Raw genomic sequence first — 21,337 nt, 5'->3', positions numbered from 1 at the left:
CGAGCTGTTCTGGTTCCCCCTCTTTCTGAAATCTGGATCTTTAGCTATTCCTTTGATATTATGAGCTATCCCATACCTTTCCAATAAATTCTCTCACCGTCTCCAAATTTTTGCTACCCAGAGTTGGCTGTTTGCTACCAAGGAATCCTGAAAACAGCCTGTGATTTTTAAAAACTTTTTATTTATTTAAGTAATCTCTACACCCAACATGGAGCTCAAACTCACAACCCTGAGATCAAGAGTCACATGCTCTTCTGACTGAGCCAGCCAGGTGCCCCCAGCCTGCGATTTTTTTTTTAAAGATTTATTTGAGGGGGCCTGAGTGGCTCAGACGGTTAAGCGTCTGCCTTCGGCTCAGGTTATGATCCCAGGGTCCTGGGAACAAGCCCCGCATCGGGCTCCCTGCTCTGCGGGGAGCCTGCTTCTCCCTCTCCCTCTGCCTGCTGCTTCCCCTGCTTGTACACTCTCTCTCTGTCAAAAATAAATAAAATCTTAAAAAAAAAAAAAAAAAAGATTTATTTGAGAGAAGGGCGCCTGGGTGGCTTAGTCGTTAAGCGTCTGCCTTCGGCTCAGGTCATGATCCCAGGATCCTGGGATCGAGCCCCGCATCGGGCTCCCTGCTCGGCGGGAAGCCTGCTTCTCCCTCTCCCACTCCCCCTGTTTGTGTTCCCTCTCTCGCTGTGTCTCTCTCTGTCAAATAAATAAATAAAATCTTAAAAAAATTAAAAAAAAGATTTGAAAGAGATTGAGTGAATGAGAAAGAGCACAAGTGGGTGGGAAGACCAGAGGGAAACACTTACCCAACTGAGCCACCCAGGCACCCAACAGCCTGTGATTTTTCTTCTCCCTTCTGTCAAGTCCCCTTGATTTGGACCCTCATTTCCACTCTCACTGACCTATTTATTACCTTTCCCTGGAACTTTTTCTATAACCTCTAGCATGTAGCCGTTCTACCTATCACTAGAAGAGTTACTTTTCTAAAGTACAGCAGATCATGACATTTTTCCTCAAAAGCCTTTAGAGACATCCCACTATAAAGACAATGAATTTCAAACTTCTCAGCCTACCATTCAGAGCCTTCCAGTCTGGGCCCAGTTTACTTTTCTAGTTTTTTCTTCCCTTACCTCCCTACCCATTTACTCCAGCTCTGATATGCTCTACTCCCGTTACTCAGGACTACCTACTGTTCCAAAAACATGCCTTGGCTTTCTAACCTTGTTTGCTGCTTATGCTACTACCCTCTCCCTCTGAAATGCCCCCCCCCACCAAATTGTGCCTGAGGAGATCCTTTCATCCTGTTAAGGCTTATTCAAATTCCTCCTTTTCCATAGAGCTTCTGTGGTAGACAGAATCATGTTCCCTTTCCCACTCCCCAAAGAAGTTCACATCCTAATCCTTGGAACCTATAATGTTACTTTATATATAAGGGGACTTACAGTTGTAGATAGAGTTAAGCTTACAGATCAGCTGGCCCTAGAACAGACATTATCCTGGATTATCTGTGAGGGTGCATGTAATTGTAAGAGTCCTTAAAGATGGAAGAGAGAGGCAGAAGAGGTCAGAGTAATAGGATGTAAGAAGGTCACAACCCACTGCTGCCGGCCTTGAAGATGGAGGAGAGGGTCCACTGAGCCAAGGAATGTGGGTAGCTTCTAAAACCTGAAAAAGGCAAGGAAATGGATTTTACCCCAGAGCCTCCAAAAGGGCATGCAATCCTGCCACCTTGATTTTAGCCCAGTGCAGGACATCCAACAGATCTGTGAGATAATAACTGTTGTTTTAATCATTTTGTTTGTGGTCATTTGTTACAGCGGCCACAGAAAACTAATGCCGTCCCTGGAGTACACTTGCTCTGAGATACTGTTCCTTAGAGAGAAAATAATAGCTGCCACTGACAACCACATAGGGCTGCAAAGAGTAAATCAAACTAGGTGCCAGAGAAGATATTCTTACTACTGCTGAAACAGTCTTTGTTCAACATAGTACTGGAAGTCTTAGCCTCAGCAGTCAGACAAAAAATAAATAAAAGGCATCCAGACTGGTAAGGAACAAGTAAACTGTCACTATTTACAGATGACAGGATACTATATATGGAAAACCCTAGAGACTCTACCAAAAAATTAACTACACCTGATAAATTAATTCAGTAAAGCTGCAGGATACCAAATATACAGAAATCTATTTTATAGAAACCTGCATTTCTACATACTAATAATGAAGTAGCAGAAAGAAAAATTAAAACAATCCCATTTACAATTGCACCAAAAAGAATACCTAGGATTAAATGTAACCAAAGAAGTGTGTGTGAACAAGACTAATACCATCTTGCACAAATCCACCATGATGACCACTCTGTGACCTGAAGCCTTCTTCAGTATAGCACTCCCCCACCACACATACTCTTTGTTTGACGACACCCTTAGGTACTCCCTTGAGGTATAAAGTCCTTGATATTCTTTGGAGAGAGGACTGTGATTCTGAAACATTTCCTCCCAGGTCTCCTAGCACATATACTCCCCAATCTCTAAGGCTATAAAAGCAGGACTTATGGTAGGTGGGGTTGTGCAGATCTACTTGTCTTACAGCCACCCACAACACACTTCTGTTCATATGTCCCTTTAATAAACCACTTGCTGGCAAACTGGATTCTTCAGCCTTTTTCTTCCATCTTTTGGCTCCTTAGGCCTTTGGAGATCATTTTGCATATGCCTCCCTTTCACAGAACAAGGTAAAAGACCTATACTCTGAAAACTGTAAAACACCAATGAAAGAAACTGAAGACAACACAAACAAATGGAAAGATATACCACATTCATGGACTGGAAGAATATTAAGATGTCCATAGTACCCAAAGCTATCTATAGATTCAATGCAATGTCCATCAAGACACCAATAGCATTTTTCACAGAACAACAAATACTAAAATCTGTATGGAACCACAGAACACCCCAAAGAGCCAAAGCAATCTTGAGAAGGAAGAACATAGCTGGAGGTAGCACAATCCCAGATTTCAAGATAAACTACCAAGTTGTAGTTATCCACTTTGGTACAATAAGGTACTGGCACAAAAATAGACATAGATCAATGGAACAGGATAGAGAGCTCAGAAATAAACCCACACCTATGTGGTCAATACTCTACAACAAAGGAGGCAAGAATATACAATGGAGAAAAGACAGTCTTCTCAATAAATGGTACTGGGAAAACTGGACAGCTACATGTAAAAGAATACAATGGACCATTTTCTTACATCATACACAGAATAAACTCAAGATGGATTAGGTAAAGGAAATTATTAAAAGATACAAACTTTCAGCTATAAAATAGCCGCACAGATGAAAAGTACCACATAGAGAATATAGTCAATAATATTAATAACATATGGTCACCGATGGTAACTACACTTATTGTAGTGAGCACTACGTAATGTATACTGAAACTAATAGAACACTGTATGTCAACTATATTAAAAAAAACAAACATTCATTCACTCACTCCTTCTTCCATTTCAGCTAATACTTTAGAGCCTACTGTTGGCCTATGCTAGGCTCTGGGAATAATACAGATAATCCCTGCCCTAGCAGAGCTTAGAGTCTTTTGCAGGGAGAGAGACTTATTAACTAGGAAGAAATGACAAGACAGGATGATCAAAGAGACATAGGAAGTGAAGGAAAAGGTAAATCAAGGATAATATTGGATTTCTGCTTTGGGCTTTTAAGTAGATGGTGGAGCCATTTGAGGAGATGGAGAATATTAAAGGTGGAGTAGAGTCAGCTGGGATAGATGATGATTTCCATTTTGCACATCCATTCATTCAAAAGACATTTATTAACTGAAGAAGGGCAGGTCATCTATGAGACATGTTCAGTAGGACCCTGAATATAGAGGACAGGAAATGAAGAGAGGACCTTAGCAAAGAATGCCATGATTACCTCTTCTACCATAATACACGTACAAATGCTTATTTCAAAAGTGAGTATCTTTTTTCAACAATAAGAATTTCCTTAGTATCTACTATGTGAACACAGTGAACAAAACAGACTAAGTCTGTCCTCTATAAGTTTATATCCCAGCAGCGCATGCCCTAAATCTACAGGGCCACACATGTCCTTAGCATGCCTGCTATGGCTGTTTTCTGCCTCAGGCTGCGCCCTCACTGCTCCCTCAGGTCACGCCATGCTTCCAGGAGGTGAAGGACTACAACCGGACATGCTACTCCAGAAAGGAAGTGCTGCTGATCTTAAGGACAGAAGTGAGGACACCTCAATTCTGATTCCTAGATCCTTTTCTTAGTCTTTATGTCCTTGGGATGGATACTGTGCTTAATATCAGGCATAACATGACACAATACCAACCTTCTACAAGGCTTAAACACATACATAGACATATTGCTCACAGGTAAAAAAAAAAAGTTGTCTGAAAGTTTTATTAGATAATATTAAAAACCTTCCCCATATTTTGATTCTTACATAAGCATTGAGATGAAGGCTCACAAACTGTATTTCTGGAATTTTAAGAAAATCTTACAATTATGGAATTAACATTCTATAAAGGGACTTTGAAGGCTGAAATGAATATGTCTTCTATGTCTTAAATCCTCTCAGACTCCCAGAGCGTGGAAATGTGTTCAATTTTAATCTGATGGAAAAATACTAGGGTATTTGGGGCTCTTCTAATAATCACAGAAACACAGACTTGAAGAACAAATGCTACAGAGACTAAGGTTAAAGGATAGAAGTATAAAAAGGAAAACAATGTAAAACATGGGGCTACCAGGGCCTTTCAGTGTTGGAGGTGAAGTCTCATAGGGCCTACCTGTAAGGATAAAAGGTGTTGGATTAGGAGTGACAGGGAGAAGGTCACCTTTTTAGGACTAGAAGAGGAAGGATTTGGGAAAGGGAGCAACAAGCTATGCTCTCTGCAGTGGAGGGAAAGCCGATCCCTAGCTCTTGAGAAGTATTGTGCAGAAAATGTTTTACACAGTCATTGCCATGTGGCAGGCTGGAATCAATAGGTTCTCAAGGAGTCCACACCTTAGCATCTTAAAAGGAGTAAACGTTCTGAGCTAGGACCTGTGGCCCCAGAAACAATGAGATGGCACAACTCCAGCTGCATGGTAGGGACAACTCCTCTGCCTTACAGAGTAGTAATCCTAGCACAAAGCAGAGAAAGTAGTCAGGGCAATGCACAGATGGTCTATACAGGTGGGAAGGTAGGGCTATGTGATTTGAGCTAAGGGAGTGTGAACAGCAGTAACAGTGAGAAAATATCTTTCTCTGGCTTCTTACTCCAAAGCCCAGTGGTTTAGTCTCCCAGGTGGGAGGCCCTGCCCACAGATTTTCATCTATGGTTTTCATGACCCTTAGGTGTGGCATGGGTCTTCAAATGGACCAGAACCAGGGTACAGATACTTTTTGAGGGACAAGGGTCCATAAAAGGCTGGTATTCCCCACCCAAACTGTGAGTAGTAGAGGGTAAGGGCAGAAAAGATCAGAAAAGTATAGTACAAATTGGTTTAGTCACACTCCTACAAATACTCCTACATTAGATAATGTATATAAAGCACTTCACTCAGAGCTTGGTTCTTAGTAAGTGCTCAACAAGTATCAAATTGTATTACACACTTACAGAGATATATTCATGTATAAATATGTCCACATTCCTCTACCACTCTAGCCAACAGTCTGGATCGTCACTCTGCTTTCTGGACCAAAAGAAGGTCAAGGCTCCTGGGCGCAGATAGGCAAGGCTCAGCCTCATAAATGTCATTGCAGCAGCACTGTAGACATTGTAGAAAAAACCAAGGAGCTGCAATCTGAGGATGTTCACTCTTGCCTCATCTAGCCAAAGATGCACAAGGCCGGAGCCAAGGAGCCAAGAAGAGGATAAGGGGCACCCGCACCACCCAGAGGGCAGACAGAAGAGGCCACGGTAGAGCAGCAGTTTCCTGGGGCAGACTCCACGGGGAGCCCGCAGGGCCACAGGAGGGGCCTTTAGCACTTGGGATTTTGCCACTCACCTCCCAGCTCTTCCTCCATCCTTATCATAAGGCCTAGTGGAGACTGAATCCCTCTTTGTTCTCAATCTCACATTCTGGCTTTTCCTCCCTGGCCTCCCCACATCCATATTCTCTTTCTTTTTGCCCACTTTCATCAACCTTCTGAAGCTACCTTTTCAGATCCTCAGCCAGCCCTGTAGCAGGGGGCTGTCTCCCCTGTGGGGCATCCTAAAAGGCCAGTGTGACTCCTGACACGCACTTTACATGTCTAATCCTGTTCTGGCATAGTCAACACAAAATACAAATGCCTGATCTGATCATACTCGCCTTCTTTTTGTCTCAAGCAGATTTAAAAAGGCATAATTTTAAGTAAAACCAGATTATTAGACAGCTATGAAATCATCTTCATTAGAACCTGGTTATTTCACCCCACAGAACTGCTCATGAACCTCTCCTCACAATAATGTGCACAACACTGAACAAAGACTCTTGAAAGCTGAGACTCTTGAAAGCATATGGTATGAAAATGGATGCTTAGAAATAATGTACAAATGACAAATAAGTTGATAATTATATACAATGAAAGTAAGTGGTCCAGAAATCAAGGAAAAGCAAAATTCTGAATGGATTCTCTAAATGGGCAATAGTCTGAGTCCTGGTATGTGAAAACCTACCTCTCACCATTAGGTCCCACTCTGTTGATTAATTTTTCCATAGCTTCCTCTGTCTCCTTCAGTTTTTCTTGCAGTTGAACAAGCTCAAAATTGGCTGAAAAACAAGCATCAATCTAAGAACCATCATACACAACTCCAAAAGCTCTTGTCCAAAACTGGCTGGCTGTGACACCCTACAATCATCCCAGCTGGTTCAGAGATTCAGAGAAGAGACTCCGCGTCTCTCCAGCTGGTCCAATCAGGACACAAAGGGTACCAAGGTGTGGGCACTGAGATCTAAAGGATACATGTTTAGGGAGTAATGCACAAATCACTCCTCTTACACACAGAAATACAGCAGGACCAACTAAAGAAAAATACCCAGGAGCAAAAAAACAAAACAAAACAAACCTCAACATGGTCACCCAAGAAGAAATGAAGAAGATAAACCTATCCTTTCTAGTCCAAATGATGCTTGACGGTCAAAGTACCAAGCCTGCAAGGTACTTTAGAAAAGGAGTTAAGACCCTGAAATGAGCAATAGTTCATCTGCACCCGAAGTCTGAAAACATATCTGGAAGATCATGATTTCAATGCTATGCTTCTTCAATAGGGGAAGTCTTGAATTAGGGCTGAAGCCTCCCTGCCCAAGGTTTCCTACCCTCGTCATTTGGGGTGAAGTGGTGTAACCTTGGCCCCCAGTATTCTCAACAAAGGTCAACAGAGATCACATTGATCTACTGACATTAACACTAAGACCCTAAAAAGTAGAGTAGAAAAAATAGATCAATTAGTACATGAAATCAACTTTAAGGCAGCAGGAAAACAAAATGCTGTTCATTACGCAGATAATCCAGTTTTTCTGTTTCATACATTAGTACCCTTCTACCCAGATATATTTAGAAGCCCCACTGTAAGATACAGTATTTCAAAGGCCTTTTAATACTTCTAGAACAAATTCTTATGCATGCAGTTAACATCTGCAAAGTGTCTAGAGGACTGTGCCACATAAATGCTTATTTTTATTTTCTGCATGATTCAAAACTGAAGGATAAGAAGCAGATATAACTGCTACATCAGAAAACAGCTGATCTTAGGAATTTATTTTATTTACTTCTGTTTTCAATGCATTATGTGACTGGATACAGAATTTGTTATTCTTCAACAGAGTCCAAAAAAAATTTTTTTTTTAAAGATTTTTTATTTATTTGAGAGAAAGAATGAGAGAGAGAGCTCATGAGAGGGGGTAGGGTCAGAGGGAGAAGCAGACTCCCTGCCGAGCAGGGAGCCCGATGCGGGACTCGATCCTGGGACTCCAGGATCATGACCTGAGCCGAAGGCAGTCGCTTAACCGACTGAGCCACCCAGGCGCCCCAGAGTCCAAAAATTTTTTAAATTATTTTACCAATGCATTTACCATCACTGTTGGTTAGACGTTATCTCAATTAAGAACACAAGAGCTTTATTAAAGGATTTCTTGAATCTAAGATTTCTAAAAAGGATGCAGACTGTGACTGGGGTATCTACTTCCACAGAGAATCTGGAGTAAACTCAAAAAGCAGTTATGGCCGAGGGCAGATGCTGCAGTGGCTCAGCCTCACTTCATTTTGCTGTTGTCTCTCTTTTAAAAACTTCTAATGAGGCTTCATTATCCACAGGATAAGGAAGTTTGGCCTCCAAGGCCTTCAACAACATGGCTTAACCTACCTACTCCTCAAGGCCTTCCTTCCCACAGCCATCCTATGTCAGGCTGTGTCTTCCTCAAGCCATCCTGTCTATCGGACAGGACCCAGCTCTATGCTGTTTCCCATAAGGCTTTCCCCAAGTCCCCTTCTAGACAGTAAACTTTGCACAAGTTATTTTTCATCCCAGACTATGAATTATTAGGGGGAAGAGCCATGCCATATACATCTCATTTCCCCAGAGAGCACAGAATATTCTACTTGGTCAATAAATCTTTGATGACCATGTTTCATGAGTCAGAAGTGTTAAACCCTGTCCCCAGATCTAATAACTGATTTTGGCAAGGACTTGATCTCTCTTCCTTAGTTTTCCTCTCTATGAAATAAAGGTATCAGGCGCCTGGGTGGTTCAGTTGGTTGGGCGACTGCCTTCGGCTCAGGTCATGATCCTGGAGTCCAGGATCGAGTCCCGCATCGGGCTCCCTGCTCAGAGGGGAGTCTGCTTCTCCCTCTGACCCTCTTCCCTCTCGTGCTATCTCTCATTCTCTAATAAATAAATAAAATCTTTAAAAAAAAAAAGGTATCTGCTACAAATATTCTGAGGTCTGGAAATGAGAAATAACCCACTCCAAATGTGAAATATTAACTTGCTAATATATAAAAAAGTAAATGGACAGTTTTGTACTTTTTGTAACTCTCTTTCTCTTAAAAGCCCAACATCAATTTGGAAACTTGAGAATTCCCAGGGCTTAGGTAAAAATGGCATCAGATTAACTTGGGGCAATTTTTCAGAAATGCTTTTTAAGACCTATCCACAGACTGTCCCTCTGACTGTATTACGGCAGTCTGACTCAATAAAACTTGTGCATATACTGAGAAGGGCCACTTACTAATTTTCCTGTGGGTGTTTCCAGCTGTGGTAGTATAGCACTTCCGATCCTCTGCAGCAGTTTTCCCCTTTGAAAGCTGAGAATGGAAGGAGGTACAGCACATCAACAGCAGCTCAGAACCTCAAAGTCATAGAAACCCTCATATTAAATGAAAAAAGAAAAAAGGTTGGGAGACAAAAATTAAGTCAGAAGTCAAACCAAATATATCAGAGAAACATTTCAAAAAAAAAAAAAAGAGAGAGAGAGAGAAAGAACCAATAGAAGGTTCCCAAGAGGGGCTCCTGTGTGGCTCAGTCAGTTAAGCGTCCGCCTTCAGCTCAGGTCATGATCTCAGGGTCCTGGGATCAAGCCCGGCGTCAGGCTCCCTGCTCAGCGGGGAGTCTCCTTCTCCCTCTCCCTCTCCCTCTGCTCCTGCTTTCTCTCTCCCTCTCTCTTTCAAATAAATAAAATCTTAAAAAAAAAAAAAAAAAAAAAAAGGTTCCCAAGAAGTGAAAAAACCATCAAGGCACAAGGCCAGGTCATCTGTTTTGCCCACACTCATCTCAAATGGGATGTGCAGCCCCCAGAGCTGTTCTTACAGATGCAACTCAGGCCCCGCCCCCAGAGTTTCTGGGCAAGAAGGACTTGCTTCTTACTCTGGTTAGAAGGGCACAGTGAATATTTAAGATTTCCTAAAAGGCTGCAGAACGTGACTTCTGCTCCACTTCATGGTGTCTAGGCCCATAGCTTGATGAAGCCTGCCTAGAGGTGGAACTTAATTGGGAGTCTGCTTTTAAAGGACCCAAACCACATCTCCCCAGAGCAGGGAGACATCAGGCTTACTTCCAGGATTGGCAGTTTTGTTTCAGAATTACTGCAGTGGATGTTAAACCAGCACCTCATAGTCCTGGAGTGAGAAAGGAGGGCAAAGTGGTGTTGGTATGGTCATTATTGGGCCTCACAGTGGCTACTTGGAAATCACTGTGCCAATCCTAATAATAAAGTTCTCCTTAAAATATCTTTAGGCCTTTTCAGCTTGCAAAGACATCCAGTAAAAAAAAAGAAAAAAAAAAAAAAAAAAAAAAAAACTTGGGGTGGGAGGGGGCTTTCTTTGATCTTTATTGCTCACTGCATTAACAACTAGAAGACCGAGGCTCAAGTCCTGATTCTGCATTTCTAGTTGTGAATTCTAGGTCAAACCCTTGAAGCTCTGAGCTATTAGATCTTCTCTTCTGTAAAACCGAGATAACAGTTATCCTAACTATCTCATAAAGAGGAGGCAAGATTTAAAGATGATTTGAATAAAGGTTATGAACTGTAAAGAGTTTTAATGCCAACAATTTTTATTATGACACTAGATTTTATTGATATGATCAAGATGATTCCACTTACCTTAAATAGAATATACAGTATATACAAAAAAATCCCAAAACCATAGATTGGAATAATCTGTCCCATCAGGCCTCTTCCACTACCTCCTCCTCCAGTACCTCCACCTGATCCTTTGGCCTTTGCAAATGCCTCTGCAAGGTGAGACCTCTGGAAACGAGCCCCGGGGGTCTGGCCATCTGAGGGTGGCTGGTGATGATGCATCATAGGTGGAAATCGACCCAACTTTCCTGAGAAAATAATTAGTATTTATTTCTTCTACTCTTTTAAGTATAGCTCTTATGAAAACACCTCACGCACTGAGGCATAAATAACAGAAGTCAATTCAAACAAGTTAAAAAAACAGGAACTTGATTATAAGGATACAGAGGTATCACACAGATAATAAATATGATGTGGCAATCTCTAGCTGTTCACCAAACCCATTTTCTCTTCCTTCTAGGTCCACAGCTTGATAACACTTTTCAGCTTCCTATACAGTTAAATGTAGCCATGCAATGGAGTTCCAGCCAGACGAATGGGAGTGATATGTGCATCATCAAGGCCTGGTCTATAAAACTTCCCATGTATTAAACTCCACATTCATTTCCCATCTGCAGGCTTCATGCTGACCTAGGGAGACCTCTGAAGTCATGTGATGAAAATGGCAGAGCGTCCATCAATCTAGGTTCCTGAATAACTGTGGCACAGAGTCCTCCAGTGTTGCCACCCAACCAACTTAGAACCATCTGGACCTGTTTATGTGAGTGAGAAATAAACTTCTATTGTGTTAGGGCCATTATACACTCTGGAGTCTGTTACAGCAGTTAGCCACCGCTAACTACTACAGAAAAGTGCAATCTGGTCTCAGAAGAGAAAAGAACCAGAAACTGGAAAGCCATCAGGATCCAGGACAGCTACTCTCACAGTCTACTTTTGTCTCCCTCTCTATGGAGCCATAGGCTTTTTCCTGTGCTTCTCTGCGCAGATCTTTATTCTCCCTTCTGGCAGACCATTTCTCTAGCTTCTTTGTGAACATGGAGGAAGATGCGCACCCCAAAACCCTTCAGTTTGCATGTCCTTCAAGAGGCCAGCAGAGACTAGTCACAACTTCAAATTCCTTGGAGAAAGATTTTGATTACTCTGCTTGGGGAAGTATGCATCCCTTTCCCATCAGCTTTTGCTGGGCAGACAGGATTCATGTAGCACAAACAGGGTCACAGGGTTCTGTGAGTAGAAGCACAGGACTTAGAGAAAGCGTGCATCAATTGTCTTGCATTTTTTCCTGCATCAGGGGCAGTCACACATTAACACCAACTGCCAAGCCTCCTGAGAGCCACAGGTAAGAAAGGAAAGACCGCTCTTCAAAAGGCCATGTAAACAGGGTTGTGGGGAAAACCACTGGAGCTAACACTGCAGAGCAGAAGACATGAGAGAGAAGGAAGACTTCATAAATCAGACTCCAAAAATACAAACTATATAGAGAAATACTGTTAGACTTGACTTCAACAAAATTACAGATTTCTGTACAATAAAGAATACCACAAACAGAGCTATAATAGATGACAGACAAGGAAAAGCCCCTGCAACATCCAAAATTGACAGATTAAATGTCTAGAATAGACAAGGAATTCCTACAATTTTATATGAAAATCACAAGAAACCCAAAAGAAAAATGGTCAAAAGCTATGGGTAGGGAACCTACAGAAAAAGAAGCTGAAATGACTAGCAAGTAAATGAAAAGATGATCAAATTCAAAGAAAAAGCAATGAGTAAAATACAAATTAAGATAGTGAGATAGCATTGTTCATACCAATCAGAAGGGCAAAAATGAGAATGGTGGATAACAGCAAAGGTTGGCAAAGATGTCGGGAGGAGGGTAAACAGACACAGCCACTCTGCTAGGAGATCTTAGTGCCATTAAGTATGTCTCTGTCCTGTGTGAGCCTGTGATCCCACTCTGGTGGGTAAATTTCAGAGAAATTCTCAAATAGAATGGTCTATGTACAAATTACAGACTTTATAGACTGTGCGAGAAGGTTTGCTGCGACGATAATGTAGGAGCTACTTGAAGTAACTTTGATTTTGGTAACTGGAAGAATGGAAAAATCAAAATGGAGTGGATAGAAATATGGAATTCTACGCAGCTTTTAGAAATCACACTTTAGATGTACCTACACCAACATGAATCTCTTAAAAAGCACGGCACTGAGTAAAAAGCAAATACCATTATGTAAGCTGAAGACATCATAATTATACTACAGGTCTTTCAAGCAAATATGTAGGTATAGGGACATAAACACAATAGATACATATGAATGGGAAAGGGAATGGGCATGTGGACTGAAGATAAAGGGTTAAAGCGAAAAGAACAAGAAACTTGCACTCATGATGTTAGTAAGGTGCCATAAACTGATGACTATCTCTAAGTCAACGGTGCTCCTCAGGTAAGAAAGAAGGCGGGCGGGCAGGCAGGGAGGTAAGACAGCCAGCCCCTACTAGGTTTGGGAGCTGCTCTCCATCTTGTATCCCTCTCTCAGCCAGCTCCACTCCAATAATCCTCCTTTCCCTCCCAATACTGACTTTGGAGGACACGGAAGTTATGGGAAGAAGTGCTTTTCAAGAGGACAGCAACAAAAGTAGAGCTTCAGAGAGAAGAAAATCAGGTCAACACTCCTTATTCTGGGTGGTGGCTATGTAGCTATTAAATTGTCAAGGATCTTAATATATTAAATGGTGAGTAATGGCTTTAAGGCTATAATGCACTGTCAAAAAAAAAAAAAAAATGCCTAGCCAGCATCCAAAAAGCTAACCTTTCTCTTGGGAGAATCTGATAGATCAGATGGCTAGTGTTCAATAAACTAGATTTAATATTTGTAGTAATATACGTTATTGAATTTCATTATACTGTACTGAGAACGCAGTCTCCAAAACTTGGTATAAAACAAAAGAAAATTAAAAATAAAAGTCAGGTAATGGCACAAAAATATTTTTTTGCATTTCTAAAATTAAAAAATGCTGACAATGCTAAACACTACACCTCTCGCCCCAAAACTTCTATCGTCTGTCAGCCAGGAAGATTTATAGGACAACTACTATGTTCAGGACTCTAGGAGCGAGCCATAAATAAAATAGAAACAAGAGTTCCCACACTGATTTTTAAAAAGTAGTATATTCAAAACAAACGCCAACAAAAAAGGACAGGATATCATGGACATTACTAGATAAACTAAACGTCTAAGCATTAAAAGAATGCAAAGAGAGAAAAAGAAAAAGGAGTCAAATGGGATCAATCACTGAAGGGAACTAGACATAGAATAAAGAAGCAAAGGCATGCCAGAAGGAAAGAACAACTCTGCAACAAGAAAGAGATGAGGAAAAAGAAATAAGAATAAAGAATAAAGAAGGCTAACTACCAAATTAGTTTGGCCCCATTTAGGGAAGTAACAAGAGATAAGGAGAGGGAAGTGGAGGTGGAGGGTTTAAATGCTAATTTGTGGTGTATAAATTTGATACTCTGGGTCTAAGATCAGGGAAATGACTTAATGAAAAGGGTACGTAAAAGGGATTAAATCTAGCATTTGAGTATAGGGCCTAATGCAGAGACAAACTAGGGTATGAGAAATCAACAAGAAGGCAGTAATTAAGCTCTAAAATGTAAGGGCCTGAGGGGCTGGCTGTAACAATAAGGAGGAAGCAACAGATCCAAGGGCTCTGAGCATGGAATGATCAGCAGCATTTACTATTGAACAGAATATAGAACTAAAGAGGGAAAGGGTCAGAAAACTCCAAGGTTAGGAGTTTAATACACTAAGAGAAGATAATGAAAAAACTGGGTGGGCTTATGACAAGGGAAAGACTAAGTACACATTTTTCACACACTAAGTTCCAGGTGTTGGTGGCACATTCAGAGAAATTTTTATTAGGCTACAGTCAGGCTTGAGAAGAAACTCTAAGCTACCTAAATGAAAAAGTTAAAAAATAAAGTGAGCGAACTATTCCAATATTAAAAGTGTTGGTGGGATAGGTGTACTTATGTGCAAAAAGAGGAAGAAAAGAAAATGGAGCTGTCAAAGACCAGAAGCAAACCAGAATCCTAAAAATAAATAAACAAATCATCATCAAAGAAGGGCAGAATTGAAGCAAATGAGAAGTTTAAGAAACTGATATAAGACCAATGACAATCCCTGTTTTTAGACACAATGTATTCTTGAGAAAAGGATGGCCATCCTATGAAATCTTGACTATCCACCTATTTAGACAATAACAGAAACTAATGTACTACAAAGCATCATGTAATCTTCAGAGTCAGAAGGTGGCTTAAAAAAAAAAAAAATCATCCAGTCCTTCAACTAGTATGGAGACAACGAGATATCCACCTGCAAAAGAATGAAGTTGGACCCCTACCTACACTATTTTTAAAAATTAATTCAAAATTGATTAACGACCTAAATGTAAGAAAATTATACAACTCTTAGAAGAAAACAGACATAAATCCTTGTGACCTTGGATTAGGCAATGGTTTTAGATAGGACACCGAAACCACAAAGAAAGAATAGGTAAACTGGACTTCAAATTTTAAAACTTTTCGGCTGCACAGGATACCATCAGGGCACCTGGGTGGCTTAGTCGTTAAGCATCTGCCTTCAGCTCAGGTCATGATCCCAGGGTCCTGGGATCGAGCCCCATATCGGGCTCCCTGCTCAGCGGGAAGCCTGCTTCTCCCTCTCCCACTCCCCCTGCTTGTGTTCCTGGCTCTTGCTATCTCTCTCTGTCAAATAAATAAAATCTCAAAAAAAAAAAAAAAAAAGATACCATCAAGACAGTTAAGACAACATACTGAATGGGAGCAAATATTTGTAAATCATACATCTGGTAAGGTTCTAGCATCCGAAATAAGGAACTCCTTCCACTCAACAATAAAAAGATAAATAACCCAACTAAAAAAGGTCAAAGGCTCTTAATAGACATTTCTCCAAAGAAGATATACAAATGGCCAATAAGCTCATGAAAAGATTTTCAACACCACTAGTCATCAAGGAAATGCAAATTAAACCCACAATGAGATACACTATATTACACTGGCTAGGATACTATAATAAAAAAAAAAAAGAAAGTATTGGCAAGGATGTGGAGAAAATCAAACTCTCATACTCTGCTGATGGGAATGTACAATAGTGTAGCCAGTTTGAAAAACAGCCTAGCAGTTCTTCAAAAGGGTAAACAAAGTTTCCATATGACCCAGCAATTCTACTCTTAGGTATATACCCAAGAAGAATAGGCTCCCACAAAAACTTGTACAAAAATGTTCATAGCAGCATTATTCAAAATTACCAAAAAGTCCATCAACTACCAATAAATGGATAAATACAATGTGGTATACCCATGCAATGGAGTATTATTTGGCCATAAAAAAGAATGAAGTACTGATACATGCTACAATATGGATGAACTTTGCAAACATTATGCTAAGAAAAAAAAAAAGAGAAAAGAAAAAGAAAACGCCAGTCATGCAAGACTATATATTACATGATTCCATTAATATGAAGTGTCCAGAACAGGCAAATCTATGGAGACAGAAAGTAGATTAGTGGTTGCTTAGGGCTGGCAGCGGCCGGGGGGCGGGGGGGCGCGGGGAGGCAGAAAGGAAAGTGACTGCTAATGGGTATGGAATTTTTTGTGTGTATGTGGGAGGGCTGGTAAAAATTTCTAAAATTGATTGTGGTGATAGTTGCACAACTCTGACTATATTAAAAACCACTGACTGTACACTTTAAATAGATAAATTGCCTGGTATGTGAATTATATCTCCAAGTTTTTAAAATAAAATCATCTAGTCTAACCACATGAGTTCAATACCCTCACCTTCCCTAAATGGAGATCTAACTTTGCTGAATACAATCAAACAGGAAATTCAGTATTGCCCCCAGGAAGCTCATGCCACCTCTGAACAACTCTGTTAGAATAGTCTTTATATTGAATTAATAAGTGAGTAATGGGCAGAAGAAAGGAAATAAAATGTAGAGTTTCAAACAGTAGGGAAACGTGACTGATAAAAAGCTTGTAGACTGGAAGAAGGGCTGAAAAGTGGAGGAAAACTATTTTCAAAGGTAAGAGAAGGAACTGGAGAGCAATGGAACAGATAGGCTAGGTGGTAAAAATAGGTTTTTATCATAGGAGAAATCTCAGCATTTTCTATTTGGTATAATACTTCACATAATTTACCACTGAACACTTAAGTGTGCCAGACACAGATTAAAATGATAAATAAAACAGGGGCACCTGGGTGGTGCAGTCATTTAAGCGTCTGACTCTTGGTTTTGGCTCAGTCATGATCTCGGAGTAAGGGGCATGGAGCCCTCATCCCGCTTCATGCTCAGCTCGGAGTCGGCTTGAGATTCTCCTTCTTCCTCTGCCCCTCCCACTCATGTGTGCGCTCTCTCTCCCTAAAATAAATCTTTAACATATCCTAATAAAAAAAAAATAAATGATAAATAAAACAGTCCCTATCTTTAAATTAAAGAGTTTACAGGAGGGAGGAGCAAGATGGCGAAGGAGTAGGAGACCTGAATTTAGTCTGGTCCCAGGAATTCAGCTAGATAGGGATCAAACCATTCTGAACACCTATGAACTCAACAGGAGATCGAAGAAAAGAATAGCAGTAACTATGAACAGAAAAGCGAGCACTTTCTGGAAGGTAGGATGTGCAGAGAAGTGAATCCGAGGCGATATTCCGGAGGATAGACGGCGGGGAGGGGGCCTCCGGCGGCCGTTTCTGGCAAGTGCTAGAGCCGCGGAGCACAAAATTGGACCTTTTAGAAGTCGGCTCCACTGAGGGACGTTGCTCCAGTGGCTAAGCGGGGGGTGGAACCCTCCCGGGACAGTGTGGTCTCAGAACCCTCGGGGTCACAGAAAGACCGGGGGTGCCTGAGTGCGGCAGAGCTCCCAGGTATCGGAGCGGGGAAGCCCGCTGCAGAGAGGGGAGCCGAGGTGTGGGCTCTCAGCTCGGGGTTGCCATAAACCGCGATGGGCGACACGGTCGGGCCACTGCTCCTCCAGCAGGGACCCAACAAGGGGCAGATCCGGGGAGACTCCCCTTCCTCCCCCGGGGGGAGCGGCGCAGGAGCGCACCACAGGGATCTGCGGCGTTTGGAGACTCCACACGGGGTCGGGTGCCAGAGATAGCAACGCTTGGTCACAGGCCGGGTGAGCACGGAGTGCGGCCGGAGACCGGGGAGACGGGAGTGACTGACTGCTTTTCTCTGGGGGCGCACTGAGGAGCGGGGCCCCGAGTTCTCGGCTCCTCCAAGGTGGAGATTGGGAGGCCGCCATTTTCACTGTTGTCCTCCAAAGCTGTACGAAAGCTTGCAGGGAACAAAAGCTCCCGAGAGCAAACCCGAGCAGATTGCTTAGCCCTGACCCACAAGGGTGGGACAATTCCGCCTCCGGCAAAGACATGTGGGAACCACAGCAACAGGCCCCTCCCCCAGAAGATCAGCAAGAACAGCCAACAAGCCAAGACCAAGTTTACCGATCAAGGAGAACGGGAGAACTCCAGGGCTAGGGGAATACTGCACACAGAATTCATGGTTTTCCCATGATTCTTTAGTCTTTCAAAGTTAATTTTTTTTAATTGTCTTTATTTTTCTTTTTCCCCTTTTTCAACCAACATCTTATCAATCCCTTTTTTAAAAAACATTTTTATTTTTCATTTTTAGAGTCATATTCTATCCCTTCATAGTAGTTACCCTTATTTTTGGCATATATAAGTTGTTCTCTTTAAAATTTTGAGATACAGTTTCTTCTAACAGATCAAAATATACCCTAAATCTCTAGTGTATGGCTTTGTTCTAGTCTCCTGCCTGATCACATTCTCTTTTTTTTTCTTAAATCCTCTTCTTTTTTCAAACTTATCAATTCTTTTTATTAAATTTTTTATAATTTTCATCTTTACAGGCATATTCCATCCCTCCACTGTATCAACCCTTTTTTTTGTACATATGTCTGTATGTATGTATTTTCTTTAAAATTTTGGGAGGAACTTTCTTCTAACAGACTAAAATACACCCAAAATCTAGTGCGTGGCACTGATCTATGCACCAGCCTGATCATATCTGATCATATTGTTGTTTTGTTTTGTTTTGTTCTGTTTTTCTTTGTTTTTATTTTCTTTTTCTCCTTTTTTCTTTCTTTCCCTTTCTTTTCCCCTGGTTTCAGGTCTTTTCTGATTTGTTTAGAGTATATTTTCTGGGGACGTTGGTACCCTGTTAGCATTTTGTTCTCTCATTCATCTATTCTCCTCTGGACAAAATGACAAGACGGAAAAAATCACCTCAACAAAAAGAACAAGAGGTAGTACCGTCTGCCAGGGACCTACTCAATACGGACATTAGTATGATGTCGGACCTAGAGTTCAGAATCATGATTTTAAAGATACTAGCTGGGCTTGAAGAAAGCATGGAAGTTATTAGAGAATCCCTTTCTGGAGAAATAAAAGAACTAAAATCTAACCAAGTCGAAATCAAAAAGGCTATTAATGAGATACAATCAAAAACGGAGGCACTAACTGCTAGGATAAATGAGGCAGGAGAGAGAATCAGCGATAAAGAAGACCAAATGATGGAAAATAAAGAAGCTGAGGAAAAGAGATAAACAACTACTGGATCACGAGGGCAGAATTCGAGAGATAAGAGATACCATAAGACGAAACAACATTAGAATAATTGGGATCCCAGAAGAAGAAGAAAGAGAGGGGCAGAAGGTATATTGGAGCAAATTATAGCGGAGAAGTTCCCTAATGTGGGGAAGGAAACAGGCATAAATCCAGGAGGCACAGAGAACCCCTCTCAAAATCAATAAAAATAGAACACCCCGACATCTAATAGTAAAACTTACAAGTCTCAGAGACAAAGAGAAAATCCTGAAAGCAGCTCGGGAAAAGAGATACGTAACCTATAATTGTAGAAATATTAGATTGGCAACAGACCTATCCAGAGACCTGGCAGGCCAGAAAGGACTGGCATGATATCTTCAGGGCACTAAACGAGAAAAATATGCAGCCAAGAATACTATATCCAGCTAGGCTATCACTGAAAATAGAAGGAGAGATAAAAAGCTTCCAGGACAAACAAAAACTAAAGGAATTTGCAAACACGAAACCAGCCCTACAAGAAATATTGAAAGGGGTCCTTGAAGCAAAGAGAGAGCCTAAAAGCAGCATAGACCAGAAAGGAACACAGACAATATACAGTAACAGTCACCTTACAGGCAATACAATGGCACTAAATTCATATCTTTCAATAGTTACCCTGAATGTAAATGGGCTAAATGCCCCAATCAAAAGACACAGGCTATCAGACCGGATTAAAAAACAAGACCCATCGATATGCTGTCTGCAAGAGACCCAGTTTAGACCCAAAGACACCCCCAGATTGAAAGTGAGGGGGTGGAAAACCATTTACCATGCTAATGGACACCAAAAGAAAGCTGGGGTGGCAATCCTTCTATCAGACAAATTAGATTTTAAAACAAAGACTGTAATAAGAGATGAGGAAGGACACTATATCCTACTTAAAGGGTCTATCCAACAAGAAGATCTAACAATTGTAAATATCTATGCCCCTAACATGGGAGCAGCCAATTATATAAGGCAATTAATAACAAAAGCGAAGAAACACATTGACAACAATACAATAATAGTGGGGGACTTTAACACCCCCCTCATTGAAATGGACAGATCATCTAAGCAGAAGATCAACAAGGAAATAAAGACTTTAAATGAAACACTGGACCAAATGGACTTCACAGACATATTCAGAACATTCCATCCCAAAGCAACAGAATACACATTCTTCTCTAATGCCCATGGAACATTCTCCAGAATTGATCACATCCTAGATCACAAATCAGGTCTCAACTGGTATCAAAAGACTGGGATCATTCCCTGCATATTTTCAGACCACAATGCTTTGAAACTAGAACTCAATCACACGGGGAAAGTCGGAAAGAACTCAAATACATGGAGGCTAAAGAGCATCCTACTAAAGAATGAATGGGTCAACCAGGAAATTAAAGAAGAATTTAAAAAATTCATGGAAACCAATGAAAATGAAAACACAACTGTTCAAAATCTTTGGGATACAGCAAAGGCAGTCCTGAGAGGAAAGTATATAGCAATACAAGCCTTTCTCAAGAAACAAGAAAGGTCTCAAATATACAGCCTAACCCTACACCTAAAGGAGCTGGAGAAAGAACAGCAAATAAAGCCTAAACCCAGCAGGAGAAGAGAAATAATGAAGATCAGAGCAGAAATCAATGAAATAGAAACCAAAAGAACAGTAGAACAGATCAACGAAACTAGGAGCTAGTTCTTCGAAAGAATTAACAAGATTGATAAACCCCTGGCCAGACTTATCAAAAAGAAAAGAAAAATGACCCAAATCAACAAAATCATGAATGAAAGAAGAGAGATCACAACCAACACCAAAGAAATACAAACAATTATAAGAACATATTATGAGCAACTCTGTGCCAGCAAATTAGATAACCTGGAAGAAATGGATGCATTCCTAGAGCTGTATCAACTACCAAAATTGAACCAGGAAGAAACAGAAAACCTGAACAGACCTATAACCACTAAGGAAATTGAAGCAGTCATCAAAAATCTCCCAACAAACAAAAGCCCAGGGCCAGATGGCTTCCCAGGGGAAGTCTACCAAACATTTCAAGAAGAATTAATACCTATTCTTCTGAAACTGTTCCAAAAAA

General features: G+C 41.0%; 1 protein-coding gene across 1 annotated transcript in view; it reads right to left on the bottom strand.

Moving 5' to 3' along the window:
* Window positions 1–21,337, bottom strand: part of RIC3 (RIC3 acetylcholine receptor chaperone) — a 68,500-nt gene that overhangs the window by 20,805 nt on the left and 26,358 nt on the right. The window contains 3 exon segments of the mRNA XM_025848652.2: window positions 6,673–6,766; window positions 9,224–9,299; window positions 10,595–10,821. Of these exon segments, the coding sequence (XP_025704437.2) occupies window positions 6,673–6,766; window positions 9,224–9,299; window positions 10,595–10,821 (397 nt within the window).

Source organism: Callorhinus ursinus, unplaced genomic scaffold (assembly GCF_003265705.2).
Source record: "Callorhinus ursinus isolate GAN/ISIS: 27379988/994484 unplaced genomic scaffold, GSC_fseal_2.0 scaffold49, whole genome shotgun sequence".
Taxonomy (NCBI): Eukaryota; Metazoa; Chordata; class Mammalia; order Carnivora; family Otariidae; genus Callorhinus; species Callorhinus ursinus.
This window is presented reverse-complemented; position numbering and strand designations above follow the sequence as displayed.